Below are 21,006 nucleotides of genomic sequence, written 5' to 3'. Positions count from 1 at the left end.
AGCTGTGAAGTCCCACATTGGGTTTAGGTCATGTGATCGTGAGGGCCAATCAATTGTATTGATTCTTTCTTTCATCCTCCAGCTCCTTCCTGCCTACAATGTCAAGAAATATGATTTATAATTGAGGGCATTAAGTGCTGAAACCAACAATGAAATAAGAGCAGCACATTAACCTCCTTTATACAGTTTATTCTTTATTCTCCACATCACGCTCACTACATTGGATTATGTAAATAGCATAGAAACAACTCATTCAGACTGCAATTCAAGGCACAGTTAGAAAAGTGCAAAGTTTAGCTAATTAGTCTCGAATACCTAAGAATCACCGTGCTCGCCGTGCGCGCTGACACAAGACACCAATACGTCATGATCTCTGTTATGTGGAAGCCAGAAAAACAAAGCCATCTTATTTCGATCTGATGAGCAGCCGTCTGCCTCTCTGTGGGACGCTACCAAAAACCTCACGTTGAAATATCCACTGAAGGTATTTCACTGAATATTTCAATGCTTCTTTGTAGCCATTCAAGCTGAAATTGCTGATTCTGATTTTGGTAACTAAGTGTTCCAAAAATGACCCAATGAAAAGGTCACAGGGCCGAATTCTGACCACATGAGTGAAATGCTTTTCAAAGTAAAATATTGTATTCAACATTTCAGCACCACAGATGTATTCAGCTGGTGTTACATTTAGCAATAAGGTGTTTGAGTAAAAGATTCAAACTTTTTTCTGCTTTACCTGGAGTGCGCAACTAAAGACGGTCACATGTTGACAGTAACAAACATTTCAGGCAGAGGGCCGTTAAATGGAGGCTTTGGTTTGCTGCTGTGCAGCCTGGTTCACTCATTAGTAATCCTAAATGTAGGCGGACAAACAAACATTTGACAAACAAACATTTGCATAATCTCAAACGTCCGTAGTGATTCAACTCAACACCAACACAACAACCTCAACAGAACACATATAACACAAAGAAAATATAGACTCAATACTCGCTGCATGAGTCATGATACAGCATTCATCTGTGATTTAAACCTGCTTATCCCACCGTTTGTTCTCATCTCAATACATCTCCGTAGGTCCAGAGTTAATGTGACTTAAACCATTTGCCCCCCAATCAGTCGCCGTGCTGTGGAAATATTGCAAATAAAGCAGCAGGACCCTGTGTAAATACTCCCCCCCACCATTCATACATAATACATACATGTGAGTGCGTAAACCCCGTGCAGCTGTGTGAAGGCGGCCCATCAGCGTGCGTCGGCCCTCCCCCCCCCTTCCTCCTCCTCTTCCTCACTGGGCGGTCTTGGTGACCTCCGAGGCTTCCAGGATTTTCTGAAACACAGCGACAGGTTGATGTGAATTGGTTTCGCCGCAGAAACATGCCGGGGTCATTAATTCAGAAGGGATGAATTAGGGATGAACCGGCGTAATGTGGCCTGTGGTGCCTACAGGGGATCTATTGATACAGATATTCATGCAGGAAACGTTGGGTTCTGTGCGGAGGATGCTGACAGCACACAGCTTCAGCCAAAACCAAAAGAGTCGGCCTGCTTCCCATTGGCTCTCTAATAACGCGGCCGGCGGCTTTGGAGGCGCTCCTTTTCCCCGCAGCGTTACTTTTAAATCGATTTATTCCTTCATGCTCCTGCACGATGCAAAGCAGCGGTTTTCGGTTCCACGGAGCGCTGTGTGCTGAGGTGGCAGTTTGCCCTCGGAGCTGATGCTTCAAGGGGGGTGAACGGCAAAAGGGGGACGTGGAGGCGTTTCAATCACAAATCTCTTTTAATGAACAGGATATAATAACCGATCTCACTGGATATCTAAACCCTGAATGTTGCTGCACTGTAATGTAGCTCAGGGGTCTTCAATGTTTTTCATGCCAAGGACCCCAAACTGATGGCGAGATGGAGCAGGACCCCCTATTCTACGGAGTTTTGGTCCGCCTTTCATCTTGAAGCTATGCGCTCTTTAGACGTGATCTGATTGGCTGCTGTCGTACCAGCATGAAAGGTGCTGTGAGTGAACCTGTGGGAAGACGAATGATGACGTCTTCTCCATCAATTTATCCGTTCGCTACAATATGTTGGATTCATGTTAATGTGTATTTAAAGACAATAAACACAATTCTGATTCTGAAGACATTTAAAACTGTGGGGAAAAAATTGCCTTATCAACCAAAAACTTTGCGGACCCCCTGTTGAAGGCCTCTGATGTAGCACATCTCGGGCCACAGAGGGCGATGGATTCCTATCGGTGTGATAATGTTTGGCCCTGTAGGCATGTGAGCGATGTTTGCTGGGGCCACGCACTGGGATGACACCAAATGGAAAGTTCTCTGCAGCAGCTCCTGGGCCGGATCAAGTCAGGCTTAAGGCACGAAGTGTTCCTTCTGCTGTGACTGATCGGCTCAGATGGCGCCGCGCAGGAAGGTGACTTGTAGTCGCAGAAGTGCAGCCAAGAAAGCCACTTGTCCAACTGATCGAGTGTCTCGTGTGGGAATCTCCCTCACCACTTCATCCTGCATATCCTCTGGGGACTGCTGTGTGTGCACAGCCATCAATATCATCGCCTGCAGTAGGAGCTGTCAGCAACTACTCATCTCAAGATGTTGATGTACTGAATACTCAAAAAAGCCCAACTAGTTTAACTGAGCTAAAAGAACAGTGACATGGTGAACAGAATATTATTTTATATCATTTCTGTCCCAATTTAAATTTAAATTCTGAATTCCTTCAGAGTAAGAATTATGATAGGAAATAAAACATCCAATTGCAAAAATAAGTCTTGTTGTGTAGAAGTCAGATATACTCCTAATTTATTCCCTCAGTAAACATTGTAAACACGAGTTTATGGTCTCAATCTCTAGTTTCAAGTCTTCTTCAATACAGCCTGATGATCATTTAGTGAATGATGGTCCATTTAGAGTTAAATTGACGATAAAGCAGACCATGCTTCAGGGCGGGGCTACAATGTGATTGGCAGGTTTTTGGTGGTTTCATCAATTAAATTGATTAGATTAATAGAGACTTCTTAAATTTACCAATAATTGATTTAACAGGCATGAGTATGAACAGTCTTTGGAGGTTAGACCCCATCCGGCCTTAGGATCAACCAGGGGCAGGAATGCCAGTGTCAGAGGTCGACCAGAGTTACGATGGAGGTCAAGTTTAACGAGCAAAGGAAAGAGTAGCGTCTCAATCAACCCCAGACAAGGATACGGGGTCCAGAGAGACCGCAGGCCATGATGGCGAGGGTCCAGCCGGACCACAGTAAGCATGGTGGGAATTCAACACAAAGTGCAAGTCTCGATAGACCGCAGGACCGGGTCGAGATAGACCGCAAGGAGAGGTTCTGGCCATATAGGCCCGCAGACTAGACGTGGTCATGTTAGACCGCAGCAAAGAACAGTCAGGGTCAAGTTAGACCGCAGAACAAAGTTGCGGGGGGGCAACCCTGTCAGAACCAGAAATAAGAACTTTTGTCAGCTTGACTGGTCACATTAGACCATGAAATAAAAATTGTGTCAGCTTGACTGAATGCATTAAAATAAATTGCCAGCAATCAACCTGTGACTATGGGGAGGTTAAAATGCCAAACACCAGTGCAGCAGCGACCTGTGTTTATGGATGGAGGTGTAAGAGGCCTGTCAGGAGTGACTCAAGTCAGCTTTACCGGTCATAATAGGCTGCGAATAAGAAATGGTGTCGCCTTGACCGTTAAATCAGAAATGTTGTCAGCTTGACGAGTCAACTGTAACGGTCCCGTTAGACCTGAAGATTGAGCACGCTTCAATGAACCACCTGCTAAAGGGAAAACATGTAAAACCAAAAATAATTAGAGTTAAAGAGACTGGCGTGCAATGGCCTTTTACCGTTACAAGAGGAGATCCACTTAAATAGATTGTGTGAAGTAACTTAGCGATGACAAAGAACATTTTGCATGAAATGATACTGCTATAGCATGCAACCAGGCAAATTAAATGCCAAACATGCAAGCTGCTACGTGAATACGACACCACTACCAGTTGTATGCATGACTTACCAGACATTCTAAGGCTTTTGAGCACAACTTAATACGATACCATACTTGAGGTAAGAGGTGAAGGCATCCCTACGTCCTGTTAGTGGCCTGGACGCAGAGGAGATGCTTGGTTTGTAGCTGAAGTAGCAGCCCCTAAAATAATACCCGCAGTTCTATGAGGTGCTAACTTCCTTTAGTGAGGATAACCTCTAAAAAGGTTCGACCTAAGGAAGCCAGTTAGATCTGCTGGTTTAAATCCTGGTTATGTCGTGGAGGTGGGAGGGGTTTGCTGAATATCCAAACCGAGTCATGTTATCTCACAGATTCACAAACACCGTTGGAGTTAGGATATTAGACGAGGATCCACACTCTACAAAGAGGTAATTACTCACCCTCCACGGAGCGCTCTCTGCAGAACCAAGAGACCACAGAGCAACGCTGTTCAGAACCAAACATGGCGAGCATGGCGAGCATGGCCGGTTGTGTCCCGAGCCGCAGTTTTATCCACCAGAATGATGTCACAATGTCAAACGTAACCATTCAGTGGTCTAACATGTGTGTGTGATCTGTACTAGAAGGACCTAGAAGACAATTGGGGACAGGAAAACTCTGTGTAGAGAGTCCAACATGTTTAAATATGGACGTAGCAGCAGCAGCAGGAGTCTGACACACACCAATAAACCACAGAGAGAAATGATGAACAACGAGGCCCACAGATCATCAGAAGCACTCAGCCTCCGTCAGCCCACATCAAACAAATGGCTGCAGTGGCGAGCGAGCTAATGCTCCGCCGCGGAGCTGCGTCAATACTATTAGCATGGGGCACGTCATTTGTCTTCTGCAGAGTGCTCTGGGACAGGCATCGTGAGCTGAATGGGAAGCTATGGCCGAGCATGTTGCAACGGACATGGACGCTGCTCCACGACTAAGGGCTTATCACAGAGTGTCTCCCTGTGCATGTTTGAGAAAATTGAATGTTATCGGTCAAATTCATCTCTTAACTTGCCACACTTGGAACCATCTAGAACCACCGCTGTAGAAGAAACGGGATCCAAGATGTGATCCTAATTATTAAGTGTAGAACTGCTCAAGAACAGTGGGAGCTGCATTTACATGTATTCATCCCTATAAAGGGACGATACAAACATTATATCTCATTACTCTGGTTCTTAGACACCTAATAGCTCATCACTCTCAACTGACTATTACGCCAACTCCCATTATTTGCGGATTTTAGCCGTGTTTCTAACACAAAGCTGACACATAGTCTTTCCTGGTCACACGAGCTCGGTAGTAAAAGGTCTTCAGTGTCTAATGCTACGGAGTAAAGAAGTATGCCGACTACCTGACCCGTATGCTTGGTTTGTTCCATGAGAGGGGAAACTGGGAATATGTACCCCAGGAATCCAAACTGGGAGGGTTGTGTTTTCTACTGAAGTTCACAGACTGTTGATGCCGTGAGTCCAGTCAAGTGTTTTCCATCGTCCTACCAAGGAAGCCTCCTCGACTTAGATGTGAAGACCCAGTATTTTGGTCATTCAGCATTTAAAGTGGATACCAGTGCTGATGATACACACTTAATAATAACCAGCGGGGCTGCTCACTGCCTTCCTCTTTGGGATCAGACGCTGTCCTGAGGAGGCTCCTCTTTCTGGGGGTGCTACTCCTTTCTAGGCAACATCTAGAAATGTGTTCATGATTGACACGTGTCAGGGCAACGTATTAATGAGGATGATTCCCCTTCTTTGATTATGTAGATAACAGATCCTTATGCTGAGATACTTGCCTACCTTTTGATAGCAAACGCTGTTTATAAATAGACATTCTGACCTTTCACTATTAATGATACACACTTGTTGTATTATGTTGCCTGCTTGAGAATACTGCTTTAGTTACACGTTAGTACACTTATTGGTTGTGAGGTAAAAAGGCCCACTGCTTGTGGTCATTAAAATATATGGAAGGTTATTTGAAACACTAGAAGCTTATAATTGTCCAACACTGCGGCATTCTCCTCTTTCCAGTCGTCGCTGTTGGTGTCGAGCGGCTTTGCGTTGAAGCGACGGTGTTGTCGGACTTTACCTTTTTCTTGAGGGCCTCCCGGGATTCAAACTCCAGACGGGAGAGATTGATCTGGATGTGTTTGGGGACATCAGGGATGAGGAAGGTCAGGATGAACTTGAAGGCCAGCAGCCCATGCTGAAACACGGAGTAAAAGGTGCATTAGAATCCTTTGAAAACTAAATGGAGAAAGGAGAGCAGACTTTGAAAGAGAGATCGATAGAAGTTGGTTGCGTTTTCATGGGATGTTGTGTTAAATAATCGGAGAGGAAAGCAGCAGAGCAGGAGGGCGTCGCCATTGATGCCAATGTGCGTCTTGATTGGTTGGGAGACATTTTGCATTCAGGACATCGACAAGTGAGACACGTGTAGATTATCTTGCCGAACTGGACTGGACTTGGGAAGCTTGGAAATGTTCACTGTGCCCTTCATATCTAGTAGATAAACCTAGAAATAATTATGAAAAATAAAACCAGAACTGCCACACATTCAAGTCAGAGTTTACATTGCTGTCTGTCCAAAATGTCAGCACCTCTCGCTTTTATCCCTGTAGACATTTGTGTGAACAGGTCAGTGTGTTATGGCACAAAACACATTTTGTGAAGCCGGAGACCTTCGTCTCGCACAGCTACACCTTGAAGACTTGACAACGCTGCGTCAGCATTAAATGAAGGGCTGACCCGACCCCCCCGTCATCCGGTTACAGTGTGGTAGGGGTACAAAGCGCTTATTTGTGCTCCCTTGAACCAATCACAATCACCCCGGGCGGCGCTGAGCGCGGGAAGCAAGCTTTTACCAACAGTCTACATCCGTAGAGTTAAACGCCGTAATCTTGATCTCCAACTAACGTATTTGTTGAAATTCCCTCACGTCATTTGATGGGAAATCACATTCATGACGATGGAATGCAGGTCAGATCTCAGTGACCTTGACCTTTGACTATTAGTCACCTGAAAAAATAATGCATTTGATTCAAACAACAAATTGGTTCTTTGAACCAAAATATCTAAATAAAACATAATTTATATTCTTCTCTAAGCGAGTGTTTCAACAGTCTTTGTAAAGCACACGTGCTATACGAGGGTCCATGTGCTCATGTGAGCGATCAGAGAGCAGATTGTGAGAGGATGAAGGTCCTTCCCTCAGCACGTCTCCGTGACCTGGTGACCTGCACACACCTGAATCAGCAGGTGGTGTGTTTTCTTATGACAGTTCACATTTACTTCCATTAATGCTGAGCAAACAGCTCTTAACTGCCCCACACACACACACACACACACACACACACACACACACACACACACAAACACGCACAGGAGGACTGTCGACTGCCATCAGCTCCTTTGATTCAGTGCCTTTTCCTCATCACAGTAATGGTGCATGCTGCAGGAGAGCAGCGGGGGGCAGACTGCTTCACAGAAATGGGTTCCTGGCTTGTAAAACTAAGTGATGTGGGCCAGACGAAGACGTTATGAGCTGGTGGAGACGTGCTGTACGTCAACTCTCCAATGCTCCCCCATGCGGGCTTTAACCGACGTTGTTGACCTACATTTTGGAAAACGTTTCATTGTGGACTTTTTAATTTGATGAAACAGTACAATGACGGCTCTCAGGGGTCGATTATTATATTATATATATTATTATATTTCGTAAAATTAGTCAAACAACAACGATACCTAAATGTGTTTGCCCGAAGAGCTTTTAATGAGTAAAGTTCTGTCATGAGCCTTTTGCTGTGTAGACTTTTTTTCTCCATTTCTGGCAAAAAAAAAAAGCTTGGAACTTGGTCATTCCAGTCAGCACAGCAGTTACGCTAATTAACAACGGAACGGGGGAAAGAAACCCCCGACCCGGTTGACTTGTCACATTGATTGAAAGTGCACAATAAAAACGCCAGCTCTCACTTGATTGCTAAAGCTATTCAAGGCTAATTTACATTTCGGAGTGATTCAGCAGCGCAAGGTGAAGCTGAGACCGAGAGGACGCCGGCTCAGACGGGGCAGGACATGACCTTTGAAATGCTGTTCTTTTCAAGAAATAACTAGAATAGAACTTCAAATGCCATTGAGAGGGGCTTCCATTGTTATACATACTTCTTCCCCCTCTAGCTCCCCGACGTGTGCGAATCCCCAGCAGGGGACTTGTGTTCGTTATATCATTATATCATCTGTGTCTTTAACCATCACAGAGCACGCGTGTCTTTGAGGGCATGGGGCATCGTGTCTACCCAGTCAGCTTCTACTCATTTGGAGTGAATTACTGTTTAGAATGGAGTTCTGGGAGGTTCATGCAAAACAGAACGTTGACTTTGCGCCTGATCCGTAATGTTAGGAGAGAAACTCCGCTCAGGGCGGTTGGTATTATTTTGTACCCCAGTTGCGTTGGTACTGTTCGACGTTGACCACGTTGCACTGTCCATTTATACAAGTGTGACAGCAGGGTGATAACCATATTTTTGATTTAGAAAGGTTGACATTCAACGCACCAGACGTCTACGAGGCCAAAATGTATTCGAGCGACTGGGTTGCCTGGATACAACGCTGCTGATGGAACAGATCAGAGTACTGAAACATGGCTACGTGTGTTTGAAGAGGTCATCCAGGAGGAAACCGTTCTTCATGCCATCAATCTTCTCATCTTAACGAAGTGGTTGAGGAGATCCAGGCCAAAAGACTTGAACTGTTGTGACGTGCGCAATCTGTCCATTTGTTATTTCGCTTCGCCATTTCTGGTGTTTATTGAGCCGCAGACCAAATTCTACCCTGGAAAGTCTGTAGTATTATATTGTAGTTTATAACTTTTGATGAGACATCTCAGACAACGTGAGGGTTTTAGGAACCATCTTACACCATGATTACTTTACTGTGAAAGGGTTAGAGACTGCATTAGATGTACAGAGCTAAGCAATAACGCTAAAGGCGCTAAAACACTCCATACACCTCCAGCCCAAACTGTGTAGAGCTTCCTTCACTATGAGGACCCCCTTTGTAGCTATTTGACCACAAAAGCATTGGTGGTGCAGCTTAAATGGCAGTTATTTGAATCATTGTTTGAAAGTGCAAGTGAAATGTCATTTAAAAGAAATTATCCACTTTATTAAAAAAAGGTTTCTCTGAGTGCTGCCAATCTCATAACATTGTTAATCCAGCCTTCACATACATGCATGTTTTTTCTACAAATAAAGGGCATCCAATTAGATAGGGACAGGTTGGAGGATTAAGCTGACTGTCAGTAGGATGCTGTGCTAGGACAGATCACTGGTGGGTTGGTGAGTCCTGCTTTAATGCCTTTGCAATGTGATTATAAACACACAGACTAAGCAGATTACTGTCTGGTGGGCTGCCGAAAACAACCGTGGAGAAACAGACAAACCCACATGGAAGCGGCGCCCAGCTGCCAAACACTACATGTTCCTTTCTGTTGAAATGAAGCTGTGGGACACCAGTCTGGACTTAAACAGACTTATGACTTGACTGTTATTAAAGCGAGTACAACCCACCTGCTGAACCTGTAATCAACAAAGTCCTACAGAGGAGCTACTGGAAAGGAACACGGTCCTTACAGGGTTTTAGCCTCTTCGAGTTCATGGTCAGTAGTGCCAGTCATTATTTACAGCAAAGACCATTTGTATCACTCACCAACCTCCCGCTAACACGCACAGTGAGGTAGTGGAGCAGCATTGTCCTCATGGGTTGGTAGAGACCAAAAAAGAGCTAAAAGGAGAGTTAATAACAGACCTGCATTCATCAGGTGGCCAAAAACACAACAACACAATGGCCGTAACAACCAGTCAGCCATTATTAGGCTGCAATGGGTAAACAGCATATTCTGATGCAATCGATTTTCCCCAAAATGCAAACGCTAGAGATAAATGCAGGTTGAGAAGCACCATCCGGCGGGGGGGAGGCTCAATGTTCGTGGATCCCTGGCCCCCACTCGGCCCCCTCAGAGCCGTCCCTGTTTGTGAGCGGACGGATCAGAGACGCTGAGGGAAAGTCTGTTTCCGTAGCCGGCTGGCCGGTTGCCTGGTGACTGCTCGCTGATGTGTGTAAGCCCCGTATAGTAATTACTCAGGTATCATGGCGCCGCTGCTGGAAAGCGAAGAGGCGCCCCTCCACCCTCCACCCTGAAACCAAGATAAGAGGGGCTGGCTGATTTGATTTCGAACCCTTCTTTAGAGAGACAGCGAAGTTCAAAGATGATAACGACCTGACCAGTGAAAGGCGTTAGATGGACAACATAGACTCACAGCGCACACACACACACCCAGCAACCTAGCTATCGTTATTCTTGTCGTGCCATCTCTTTAATAGCCTGCTTGCTTTATTCTAGGAAAGGCGCTGGATGGTGACAGGAAGGGACGTGCTTGGATGCACAAAGAGTCTGTGAGTCGAGTTCATCAGAATCACACATGTGCTGCTGTTCCTTCTGCCTCTCTGATCCTCATATCTCATTTCTTTCCTGGCCTCCTCCCCGTCAGTCAAACGGGGAACAAAGCCCGGGATGTCGGCGTGCAGACCTACTGATACAAGAGTCATGTACGGTGGATGGTGTGGGGGGGGTTGAATGGGAGCACAGGAAGGCTCACTTTCTGCCTACACAATCTCCTCTGCTCAGGTCCTACAGCACTACAAACGTTACAAGTGTTGAAGGGCAACTTCACCCGTAAACCAATGCTCACATGCTTTTGGGGTCCAGGTGGCTTATGGGAACATCATGAAGTTGGTTCGGTAATGAGGGAAGACGCTGAATGGCAGCTGTGATGTAATAACTACTTAGCTTCAAATGGACGCAAACTCACTATAATGGTCTGACAACTTTATGGAAATAATCCAAAAGAGTAAGTAATCATTTTTGCCAAGAGACATCGGTGTGAAGGTGAGTGAGAGATGGAGAGAGGATGTGTTGGAATACATAAGTGTTATCTGTAATGTCTTCATTGACACGACGTGACATTTCAGGGCACATGACACACGGACTGGTTGAAGTGGACGTGCATTCAGCGTTACCCTGGGCGACAACACTACAGCCTGCTTAGCAGCTGCAGTCTGCACAGTTCTCCTCCAAGAGCCAACCAATTACAAAAAATGTCACCCTTTAGTCACTTTGACACAGAAACATAAGGGGGTTGAAGAGGCTGAAAATAACCAAGTTAGCCTTTATGTTGGTCCTGAGGCAAACATTAAAGGTTATGATAAAAAACATTGCTTGGTAAATTACTCGGCAAACCAGCCTTTTACATGTACCACCTGTCTGGTGTGCGAGTGGATGCATCCTCTGTTAATGCCAGCAGCCAGTCCACTGAAGTGTTGGAGGGACGAGCCAATTTATCAAAAGCAAAAGGCCTGGTAGTCGTTAGCATTTAGTCTAAAGCGGACTTTAGACTACGTTTTTTAGGGCAAGGACCTCCAAACCGATGGTGAGACGGAGCAGGGACCCCCTATTCTACGGGGGCAGAATAGGCGTGAGACGTGAGCATGAATGCGATCTGACTGGCTGGTGCCTGTGTTGTCGTGTTTGCATTAAAGGTGCTGTGAGTGAACCAAATTTTAAAAAGGAAAAAAAGGAAAATTGTCTTATCAACCGAAAATGTCACCCCCCTGCAGTACTTCTGGTCTAAAGCGAGACATCAACATCATTTCTCAAAATGTGTTCATAGACAGGACAGTAAAACAGAAAGTAAAACTTTTGTATGCATGTGTTTTAAACACAGAGTTGTCTCGCTTTGTGGGTCTCTGAGCAGAATTTGTAATTTGGTCATTAGCTGACGGTGGCAGAAGCCGGCCTCAGACACCCTGCAGGGGGGCACAGGCCTGTCAGCCGCCAACACCAAAACAATAACAAGTCTGTTTATCGTCGGCCGCACAGTAGATCCAACGTGCAGACAATCGATGTGACCCAGTTTCATGGAGCGCTCTATGACTCCGGAGTCAGAAAGTGTGTGTGTGTGTGTGCTGTTTGAATAGAGAGCAGTGAAAGGGGGAAGGAAACAATGCTGATGAGAGCAACACGCACACTTTTAATGCATATGACATCTCTCCCCCTCCCTCAATGTCTCTCTCACTCCCTCAATCTTTATGAACCCAGTGTGGACTTTGGCTCCATCTAGTGAGGAGCAGTCCACCCTGATGAAGATATCTACGGGCTACAGAGCCCGGCTGCGCCTCCCTGTTTCCCTTCCACACACATGTGGTTACATGCGTTTAGGACCTCACGCCCCTCAAAGGTAAAAACACTCGACTAGATCACTGTGGTCGCTGTGGATAAAAGCGTCACCATACACATGCATGCATGCATGTTGTTGCTGCATTCCCTGCTCAACATAACTGCATACTGCTTCATGTCATTTTTAAACAGATAACTGACACAGATTGTCATAATGACTCTATCAGGACAGAAGAGATGTTTACATGTTGAGTGTAACAGAAGCTACATCACTGTGGCACTTTCTTAACTCACATGATGATGTAAATTCAATTTTAAGTTACAGACAATTATGTCTTAAGGTTTCCTTTTTTGTTATTTATTCTCACTTGTGTGCATCAAAGCGCCATCTAGTGGGTCACAGAGGTACTGCCAAATGGTTAGATTAAAATAAAAAAAATAACTGGGTAATTTACAAACTAGTATATATATATATATATATATACATATGCATAGATATTCATTCAACAATTGGATTAAAAAAGCATCAAATAAAAATAAACGGTCAGAGCCTTTCAATATCGAGACAATCATTTTCCTCCTCCCCTATTTATTTGGGAAAGTTGTTGTGTAGTTACGCGAGGAGCAGAACCCCTGGTTAACGATGTCTGTGTGTAGCTATGGACATACATCAACTTCCCGGTCAGTCATGTTTGTCCTTTGGAGCTTTCATTTCTCTTTGCAACGCACTGATTGAACGTCGCTGTCATGAGGACCGACACAGGAAGTCCTTCCTCTCCGTCTCCGCCACACCCCACCCTCACTGCCCCCCCCAGCCCTCAACATGATCACATTAATGCCATACATTTATATTTTAGTTGTAATTCTTTATTCAAATATATTCTGTTCATTAAGTATTCAACAGAGAGAGGATATATATATGGCCTCTTCCAGTGTCGATATGGTTATTTGCTGTTGTGTAGCCTAGATAAGCTGCATAATAATTTCCCCATTAGGGATCAAAAGTCCACCCATTAGAATTGTGGAGGTGAGGCATAGATCGTTCCTCATGTAACCCATGTTAATCTAATTAAAACGAAGACAACTGGGAACCTTATTTTGAAAAACTGTCCCCGCCCCAACTACACTAAAGCCTTTGCTTTTGTCACGAGGTGAGCTGAGCATCGTTTGATAACGAGTCACACCAAAACAATCAGGTTCTGTATGGTCTGACGCACTAAAAGAGGTGTGTGTGTGTGTGTGTGTGTGTGTGTGTGTGTGTGTGTGTGTGAATTTACCTCAATAGCCACCGTCCACAGTATGAGCTGCATGTCTGAGTCGGGGAAGTAGGCCTTGACTTGGGGAGACATGCCTATCAGCGAGCAGTTGGTGACGACGGCGATGACGCTCATGGCCTCGAAGGCGAGCTGGACGCAGACACAGACACGGCCACGGCTTACTTCCAGAAATAGAAGCTTTTTCTGGGCCGCAGTGCGGATACATGATATCTTGCTCTTAATCAACTTGGCACCGGCCGGATTACCAACAATATTTTCTCCCCTGGAGGGAAGTGTAATATTCTCATGGACGGCGCTTTAAATAAAGAACGGCAGGTTATGTGTTTAGCTTTTCATTTCCTCAAAAATAATATCAACTGGCCTCTTCTGTGTCGAGAAAAATCAGATAAAGCGTTGGAATCAGATCAGACGCGGCTGGTGCGTCTCACCTGCCAGACTCCTATGTTGGTTGCCGGGTCCGAGAAGGGCCGTTTGAACACGCGGCACATCTTGAAGGCGTCGGAGTAAACCTCCGTGATGTTGTTCAACACCACCAGGACGGCGGCCAGCGGGTAGACGCAGGAGAACAGGCTGACGTAGCCAAACAGCAGGAAGAGCTCCAGGTAGTCGTCAAAGGTTCCCTGAGGGGGGGCAGACGTCAGCATGACCCAGCATGACCTATCCACCAAACTGCCACACTGTGAGGGGCCCGACCCTGTGAAGGCTTTCGCGGTCCGCGTGCACCTACCAAGTAGGTGCTCATGTCGGCCTCCAGCCGGACCTGATTGGCCAGAGGAAGCTCTTGGTCCTCCAGGGTTTTCCCCTTGTGGATTTTGCGGACCATCTTCTTGTTGCGTCTCCTCTGGAGCCAGTAGGGCAGGAAGGCCTCCATGAGCTGGTTCAAGATCTGACTGGTGATCAGCAACGTGGCCAGACTCTGGGAGCAGACGCGTGAAACCGGGCGGGGAGGAGGAGGTGGGGCAAGGTGGATGGAACAGGTGGGGGCACGGGGGAAGGGGGGGGGGGGCAAAGGGTGGATGAAATGAAGGTGAGAAGCCAAAAGAAAATAAAAGAGGGAAGAAGGAAACATTTTAAAGAGAATGAAGCACGGAAAAACAGTAAGTATGAGACAAACATAAACATGGATAATACAAAGATACATCAGGGATTAAAGGAGGAGAGGAAAGGAGGGGAGGAAAGCAGGCCTACCTGTCGGAGCAGCACCATGTCCTGCATGACGAAGGCGATGTAGAACAGCGAGGCGAAACAGTTGAAGAAGTTGAACTGCGGGGGAAAGAGTCGTTGACCAGAGAAGCTGCACGCAGGCGGATGGCGTCATGCGTCACATACAGGATTCATACTCACCACCAATACTTTGAGAACCAGGTGGTTCTGGTATGAAGACTCCAGCCGGTGGTTTTCTTCAGACACACAGCGAGGCGACACAAATGAGTTACAGTGCGTCAATCATCAGCTCTTTCCATTTCACACACATGTGGAATATGTATGAAACACAACCCATCTATTCACATGTTGGATCCCTTTCTAAAGAGGCCCCTTGTGAGGAGTCTCTATGGACCAGCATGGACTGAGAGCTGGAGGTGCACGGGTTAAAAATGAAAAAGGACCATATGTATCTAATCCTCCTTCATCCTCGTTGCTTTTACTCTTCAAATATAAAAAAAAGCATTTGAATCTAAGTTTACATATAATAGTAATAATCATTCTGACCTAAAAATACCAAGTGAAATCCATTTTTTGTGCACTGAGACAACTCACCCCACTCCGTGAGGAACTCAGCAGCGTATCTGTAGATGAGGTTCATGATCTCTATGACCACGGCGTAGAGAACACTGGGGATGAAACACAGTATTCCCGTCCAGAAGGTGGGCTCCGCGTCGTGGACCGACAGCGCCCATCCCTCCATCAGGAAGTAGATCATCATGACGTAGAGGGACAGGTAGAGGCAGAGCAGGACAAAGGGCAGCGACACCAGGTAGACGCGCAGCTGCCTCTTGGCGTTCGGGTACAGCGGCTCCTGGCGGCCCGTCACGGGGTTGAACCCGAGGACGCCGTGGAAGCCGGGCCGCGGTTCCTCGAAGGCTTTCTTCCTGCTCAGCGTGCCCCAGCGGTAAGCTAGCGAGGAGCTGCAGCGCTTCCATAACTGGCGGGGAGGTGGCGGGGAGGGGAGGGGGGGGTTCAGGCTCTCGGTTACTCAGCTTTCACTGGATTGTTATTCATCGTTTGTCACGACGTGTGAGCAGACGCAATCAGCCCTCCATACCTCCAGGATGACGGTGCACCAGACCAGGTTGAAAGAAGCAAAGATGACGTATTTGTCGTAGTCCTCCCAGTCAAACAGGTAGTAAGGAACCCCGATGAGAGCCATGGGCACCAGGGCAAAGGTGAAGTACTCCAGGAAGCCAAAGTAGAGCGCCTGACCCTCGCCGTAGTAGTGCCGGATGTCCTCTGGGGAAGAGAAGAAAGTAGCGGGACAATCATTTTTAAAAAAGGACAGGATAATAAACCAAAGAGAGATAAGAAGAGGAACGAAACCCGTGGTGCACTGACCGAGAGGCTGAAAGGACAGCTTGACCTTTTTGTACCAAGCGAACGACAGCCTCTTGAGTTCCTCCTTTTCGTGCAGAGGAAACACTTGGATCAGGATCCCCTTGGACAGCAGTCTGCGTACTAGGAGGCAAAATGGGCAATTATTATCTGAGGTAAAACAAAGAACTGAGCCCCACGTGGAATAAACACAGCGGTCAAATGATCCATGTGCACCAATCCGGCGCTTTTCCTTTCGTTCATAAAACACAGAGAGCAGATGTTGAATCTCTACAGCCTCGTTTCTCTACGCCTGATAGTTGTTTGCTTTTTTAAAATCTTTTTATTTGATCCATTTTTGTATTATTTAGGAGATTTTTTTTAAATGTCACATGAATATTTTTAAGAATTAGAAGTGCTCTTTTAAAAAAGGTGAACTTATATCACCATGTGTTGATGTTATTGTTATAGCAGTGGCAAACTGCTTTTATGATAATAATACGGTTAATGCAATTTTCCAATAAATAAGTTATCGTAGTCTTAGTAGCTAGAATCATACTTATCTTAATCAACGCAGGTCATAATGAATAAAAACATTATGTTTGTAGGTTATTGGGTGAATCTTTATTTGCTCAAAGTTAGATTTCTTTAGAGGAAGTTTCACTGTCCTCTGACTGACATGAAAACAGCTGCGCTGCATTTCCACCCCTGACTTGTCAGAACTCACTTTCCCAACCACATACACACGCAACTTCATTTCCTAAAACGACGCCGGGCAAACAAAAGCCATGAGCCTGCTCATTGTGCACAATGCACGGCCCGTGCCGATCATCTTCATCGTCTAATGCATCATTTGTCTGGAATGATTACATTCTGCTTTAACACCAAAAGGTGCTGACTGGAGGCAGCAGATCTCCAGTGCAAGTTCATTGCTTCCTTATCTCGCCGTGGGATATTTCATTTGCATATTTATTGTTTCCGAGGAGAGGGAGAGAGACAAAGACAGAGAGAGAGAGAGAGAGAGAGAGAGAGAGAGAGAGAGAGAGAGAGAGAGAGAGAGAGAGAGAGAGAGAGACCATGTTCATTCTGCTCTTCAACGAGAGGTGCAGGCAAAGTAGTGCTGCGTTCTTTTCTTGGGACATTTTCACTACTAATAAGACGTCTACGTCATGCTGGAGGAATGATGGAGACGTTCTCGGTAGCTGAATCTGAAGCAAACCAAAGAAATCATCAAGGAAAAACACACTGTTTATGTGAATAAGTATAATTCACTATTCAGTGACTATTGTTTGTTAATGGTGACCATAAGCGATATGTGGGTCATCGTGCCTTTTTAAATGACCTTTTGTTAGAGAAATTGTACAACCACAGACCAGGGGTCCGAGTATTAAGAAGATCTAAGTCTTTCTTTAGCGTAATAACAATAATGACAATGTACAAAATTACAAGGGTAATAAATAGATAAGATAGATAATAAATCCCAGGATGAGTCTCTGCCATAATGTGGTATTGTGTAAGGATATTACATTACTTTGATCAATTCTATGCTTGGTCATTAATCCTTAATATATCACATTTATGAGACAATAATGAACAAAATAGACATAAAATACTTAAACCCTGGTGTGAATACTTATACACATCTACAGATATTTTTAATGAATTCATTGATGAACCCAGGGTTTAAATGAGATTAACAAGGACGATTTACTTCCTCTAAGTTGGCAAACCGACTAGAGGCGGGTGATAAGGATGAAATCTCATGTCGTGGGACGTGGAGTTCCTCCTCCTCCTCTTCCATTCAGCCTGTTTGCATTTCAGCGACCGTGTGGGAGGTGGATGGACACTCACTGACTGACTTCCCGGGGTAGAGCTTGACCCGGCTGAGTCCGGGGACGTGAGTCTCGTCTTTGGCGCGCAGTGTGTCCAGCTCGTGTTTGATGATGTACTGACACTCGGCCGTGCTGAGGAAGGAGTCTCCGTCCCCTGGGGAGACACGGCGGATCACATCACACACAAGCAGCAAACGGGAGGCGCAGAGCGTGACATCTGCTGGTTGTTTGCAATTCATCAGTTTTTGTGTTCATAAAAATGAAAAGGACAAATAATGTTTTAAAAGGAAAGAATCACCAAACTGTCATATAGGAGATGTTGAAACCAAAAGATTAAGATGTTAAATCAGGAATCAGGAACATGTATTGCGAAAACATGCCTCTGAAACACATACACATACATACTTGAAAGTATAGTCGTCAAGTCGAGGTGGAATCAGAAGCTCTAAATCCCTGTGACCCCATCATGAGCACTCAGTCAGACTGGCTGTTAAAGTGAGATAAACTCTGTAGCAGAATGTGTGATATGAAGCTGTGATCCGTCAGTAGCTGATGGTACTTTGTGGTACTTCACAGAACGGTTCTTCAAGAAACTTTATATCAATTGTAACTTTACACTCGACATAACTTTTCTTTATTGTGGTGTAATGACACAATAAACATGAAATAACAATAAACTGGGAGATACTAGCACAATAATGACACATCATCACTTATTGAGAAATAGCGAACGTTTGCTTATTTACACGTGGAGCAGTTAAAGCTGCCTAAAGCTCCTCTAAGTTCACTAGATAGTCTCTGTATGTGTTTGTCAGTGGTTTGCTGCTGTGGAGGGAAACCACAGCGGCTTGCACACCTTATTCTCAGAAAACAGCTGCCTGCAGAAGCTGAAAACACGATGTAAGGAGCAGTGACTGTGAAAGAGAGGAAACAACGTGGTCCAGAGAGCTACACCAGCAGAATCCTGAGGCGTGTTGGTCTTGATTCTGAGGGAAGCTGCAAGTGATAATTATCTTTGGCTGAGACCCCTATCACGTTCTGGAAAATATCAATTAGACCTGCTTTAGACCTCCTCCTGGACTTTACCTTTAAAGTCTTTGAAGTTGTATTTGTTGGCGCAGGTGAAGGCCCTCATGGACCCATCGTTAAACTCCTTGAAGAGGCCCAAGTCCTCAGCGCCAGACAGCAGCCTCTGCCACGTGGCCCCCACCAGGAACATGTTGGGGTTTTCCTTCTCCTGAGCGTCGGCCCCGGGGCCCAGCTGCTCCACCAGCAGCTCCGCTCCTGGAGACAAACGGCAGGGTTACAGTGGAACAGCTCCATTGGAGTCCTGTCACAATCCCTTCTTTTGTCAGACCATGTATATATATATATATATATATATATATATATATATATATATATATATATATATATATATATATATATATAATAAACCCTGTTGGTCATTCTATATGTTCACATCTCACAATTTTCTTTCTCAATCTGTATTTATTTCATTTGCAAGTACAGTTTATTTAGCATGTATGTGTAGGTTAGAAAGGCCAATGTCACCTGTAAATTGGAATCTGTTGAGGAAAATGTAAGTAAAAATACAAATATTGTGACAGGCCTACCTCCATTGTACTGCGTGTCCCGTATCCGGCTGAGCAACCACGTGATGGCCTCCTCTTTGGTGTCTGAGGCCAGCTCCAACACCACCCGAGGAGTGAAGCTGGGGCCCCCATCGCCTGCCGACAGCATCATCCCCTGTCCCAGGACACCTGACACGTGAGCCGGACACAAAAGATACAAAACATTGCACAAGCTAAATTCAGAAAAATATAAATAGCTGCCTAAGATCATTAAAAACTGGACAAACTAGCTCCATAAATCTCCCCCCAGTGCACAGCCCTTTGGGACAAGGGGGCGTTGTTGTTGCCATGTCCCCCAGAAAGAGACATAGGAAGTAAAAAAGAAGTGAGCAGAGTAAATCTCAGCCCGATTTCACACGAGGTGAACCGAGAGCTGCACAAGTAACACCATGAAGTACACACAGGTCGAGGGACTGACCCAGGACCCGGGACAAGACAGCCTCACTGACACCGACAGCTGACGCTCGAGCAGGGGTGGGGGGCGCTGGGGGGTCTTTAGAAACACCGACTGCTGCAGAGATAAACACCTCGGTACTCACCCGGATCGCTGTTTCTCTGAAGGAAAGCAGCTCTGTTGCAGCCTCGAGGCTGATCTGTGGACAGTCAGATTTGATTTAGAAACAACAAACGCCTCTGTGTGTGTGTGTGTGTGTGTGTGTGTGTGTGTGTTTTCTGCTTCTTGCTGCGCCCAGTCGACCGAAGTCACTTTAAGCTCCACGTCATCAGCTTCGATCAATCGACGTTAAAATGAATCACAACACTTTGCTGTTCATAGTGCGATGGTCCTCTAGTCCTGAGACCACGCGCGTTTAGCCTCATTTAAGTAAAGCTACAAATCTGTGTTGTGTAACCAATTTGTTTCTTTCCGTCACACACATGTTGACCTCCTAGCCAAGTTAAGCACAGCTGGAAGGAACGATCACCGCTGCCACTGGTCAGTCAGACTGCGTGTGCAATAGAGCCGTGTGTCCATTGACACGTGTACTTCTTCATGCTGTAATACGTCAAATCAACATTTACCTTGACTTTGAAAAGTGCGATACCATGTTAACTCATTATAATTATATTATAACCTCACTGAATGCACCTCATTGCAGCCTGCAATAATTCTCTACAATTAAATAGTTAAATATTGTGTCATTATTTATTGTGTTACTTTGGAACATATTAAAACAGGTGTAAACTCACTTGTGTTTGTGGAACTATTACTGAGTGTTGCCGACTTAGCCTCTTTCTTAATTGAACGTTTATTTGGGAAGCGCTTTATTGAGGAATACTTAGTACAGTTTTTCACATGACATTTAACTGAGCCGAAGGCTTCAGTGCAAACTAAACAACCTATGTTACGTTGAATATATTCTAATTGCACTTATCTCGCAACTTACCGGCCGACTCTCCTCTGCTGGACAGCAGCACTGTTTAGGAAATGTTTAGAAAATCTACTTCCGCATTGCCTGCCGCTTGGACATTGGGTGCGCTCGTTTAGTCTTACG

General features: G+C 45.4%; 1 protein-coding gene across 4 annotated transcripts; it reads right to left on the bottom strand.

The window, feature by feature from the left end:
- Nucleotides 1-173: 173 nt before the first annotated feature.
- ano10a (anoctamin 10a) lies at nt 174-20,994 on the bottom strand. Of its 4 annotated transcripts, none has more exons than XM_040164215.2 (16): nt 20,899-20,994; nt 20,053-20,106; nt 19,496-19,628; nt 18,966-19,163; nt 17,899-18,033; nt 16,072-16,191; nt 15,785-15,969; nt 15,280-15,664; nt 14,866-14,921; nt 14,710-14,784; nt 14,249-14,437; nt 13,950-14,141; nt 13,522-13,650; nt 6,101-6,217; nt 4,411-4,427; nt 174-1,330 (listed from the first exon to the last, which is right to left on the bottom strand). In XM_040164215.2, the coding sequence occupies exons 3-16, from the start codon at nt 19,623-19,625 to the stop codon at nt 1,246-1,248; spliced, it is 2,013 nt and encodes a 670-aa protein (XP_040020149.2). In that variant the 5' UTR covers nt 19,626-19,628; nt 20,053-20,106; nt 20,899-20,994; the 3' UTR covers nt 174-1,245. The 4 variants fall into 4 exon arrangements, with proteins under 4 accessions (XP_040020149.2, XP_040020148.2, XP_077951704.1 ...); XM_040164214.2 differs by having other exon boundaries at nt 19,496-19,642; nt 20,899-20,974; XM_078095578.1 differs by lacking the exon at nt 4,411-4,427.
- Nucleotides 20,995-21,006: the final 12 nt, after the last annotated feature.

Source organism: Gasterosteus aculeatus, chromosome 20, assembly GCF_964276395.1.
Source record: "Gasterosteus aculeatus chromosome 20, fGasAcu3.hap1.1, whole genome shotgun sequence".
Classification (NCBI taxonomy): Eukaryota; Metazoa; Chordata; class Actinopteri; order Perciformes; family Gasterosteidae; genus Gasterosteus; species Gasterosteus aculeatus.
This window is presented reverse-complemented; position numbering and strand designations above follow the sequence as displayed.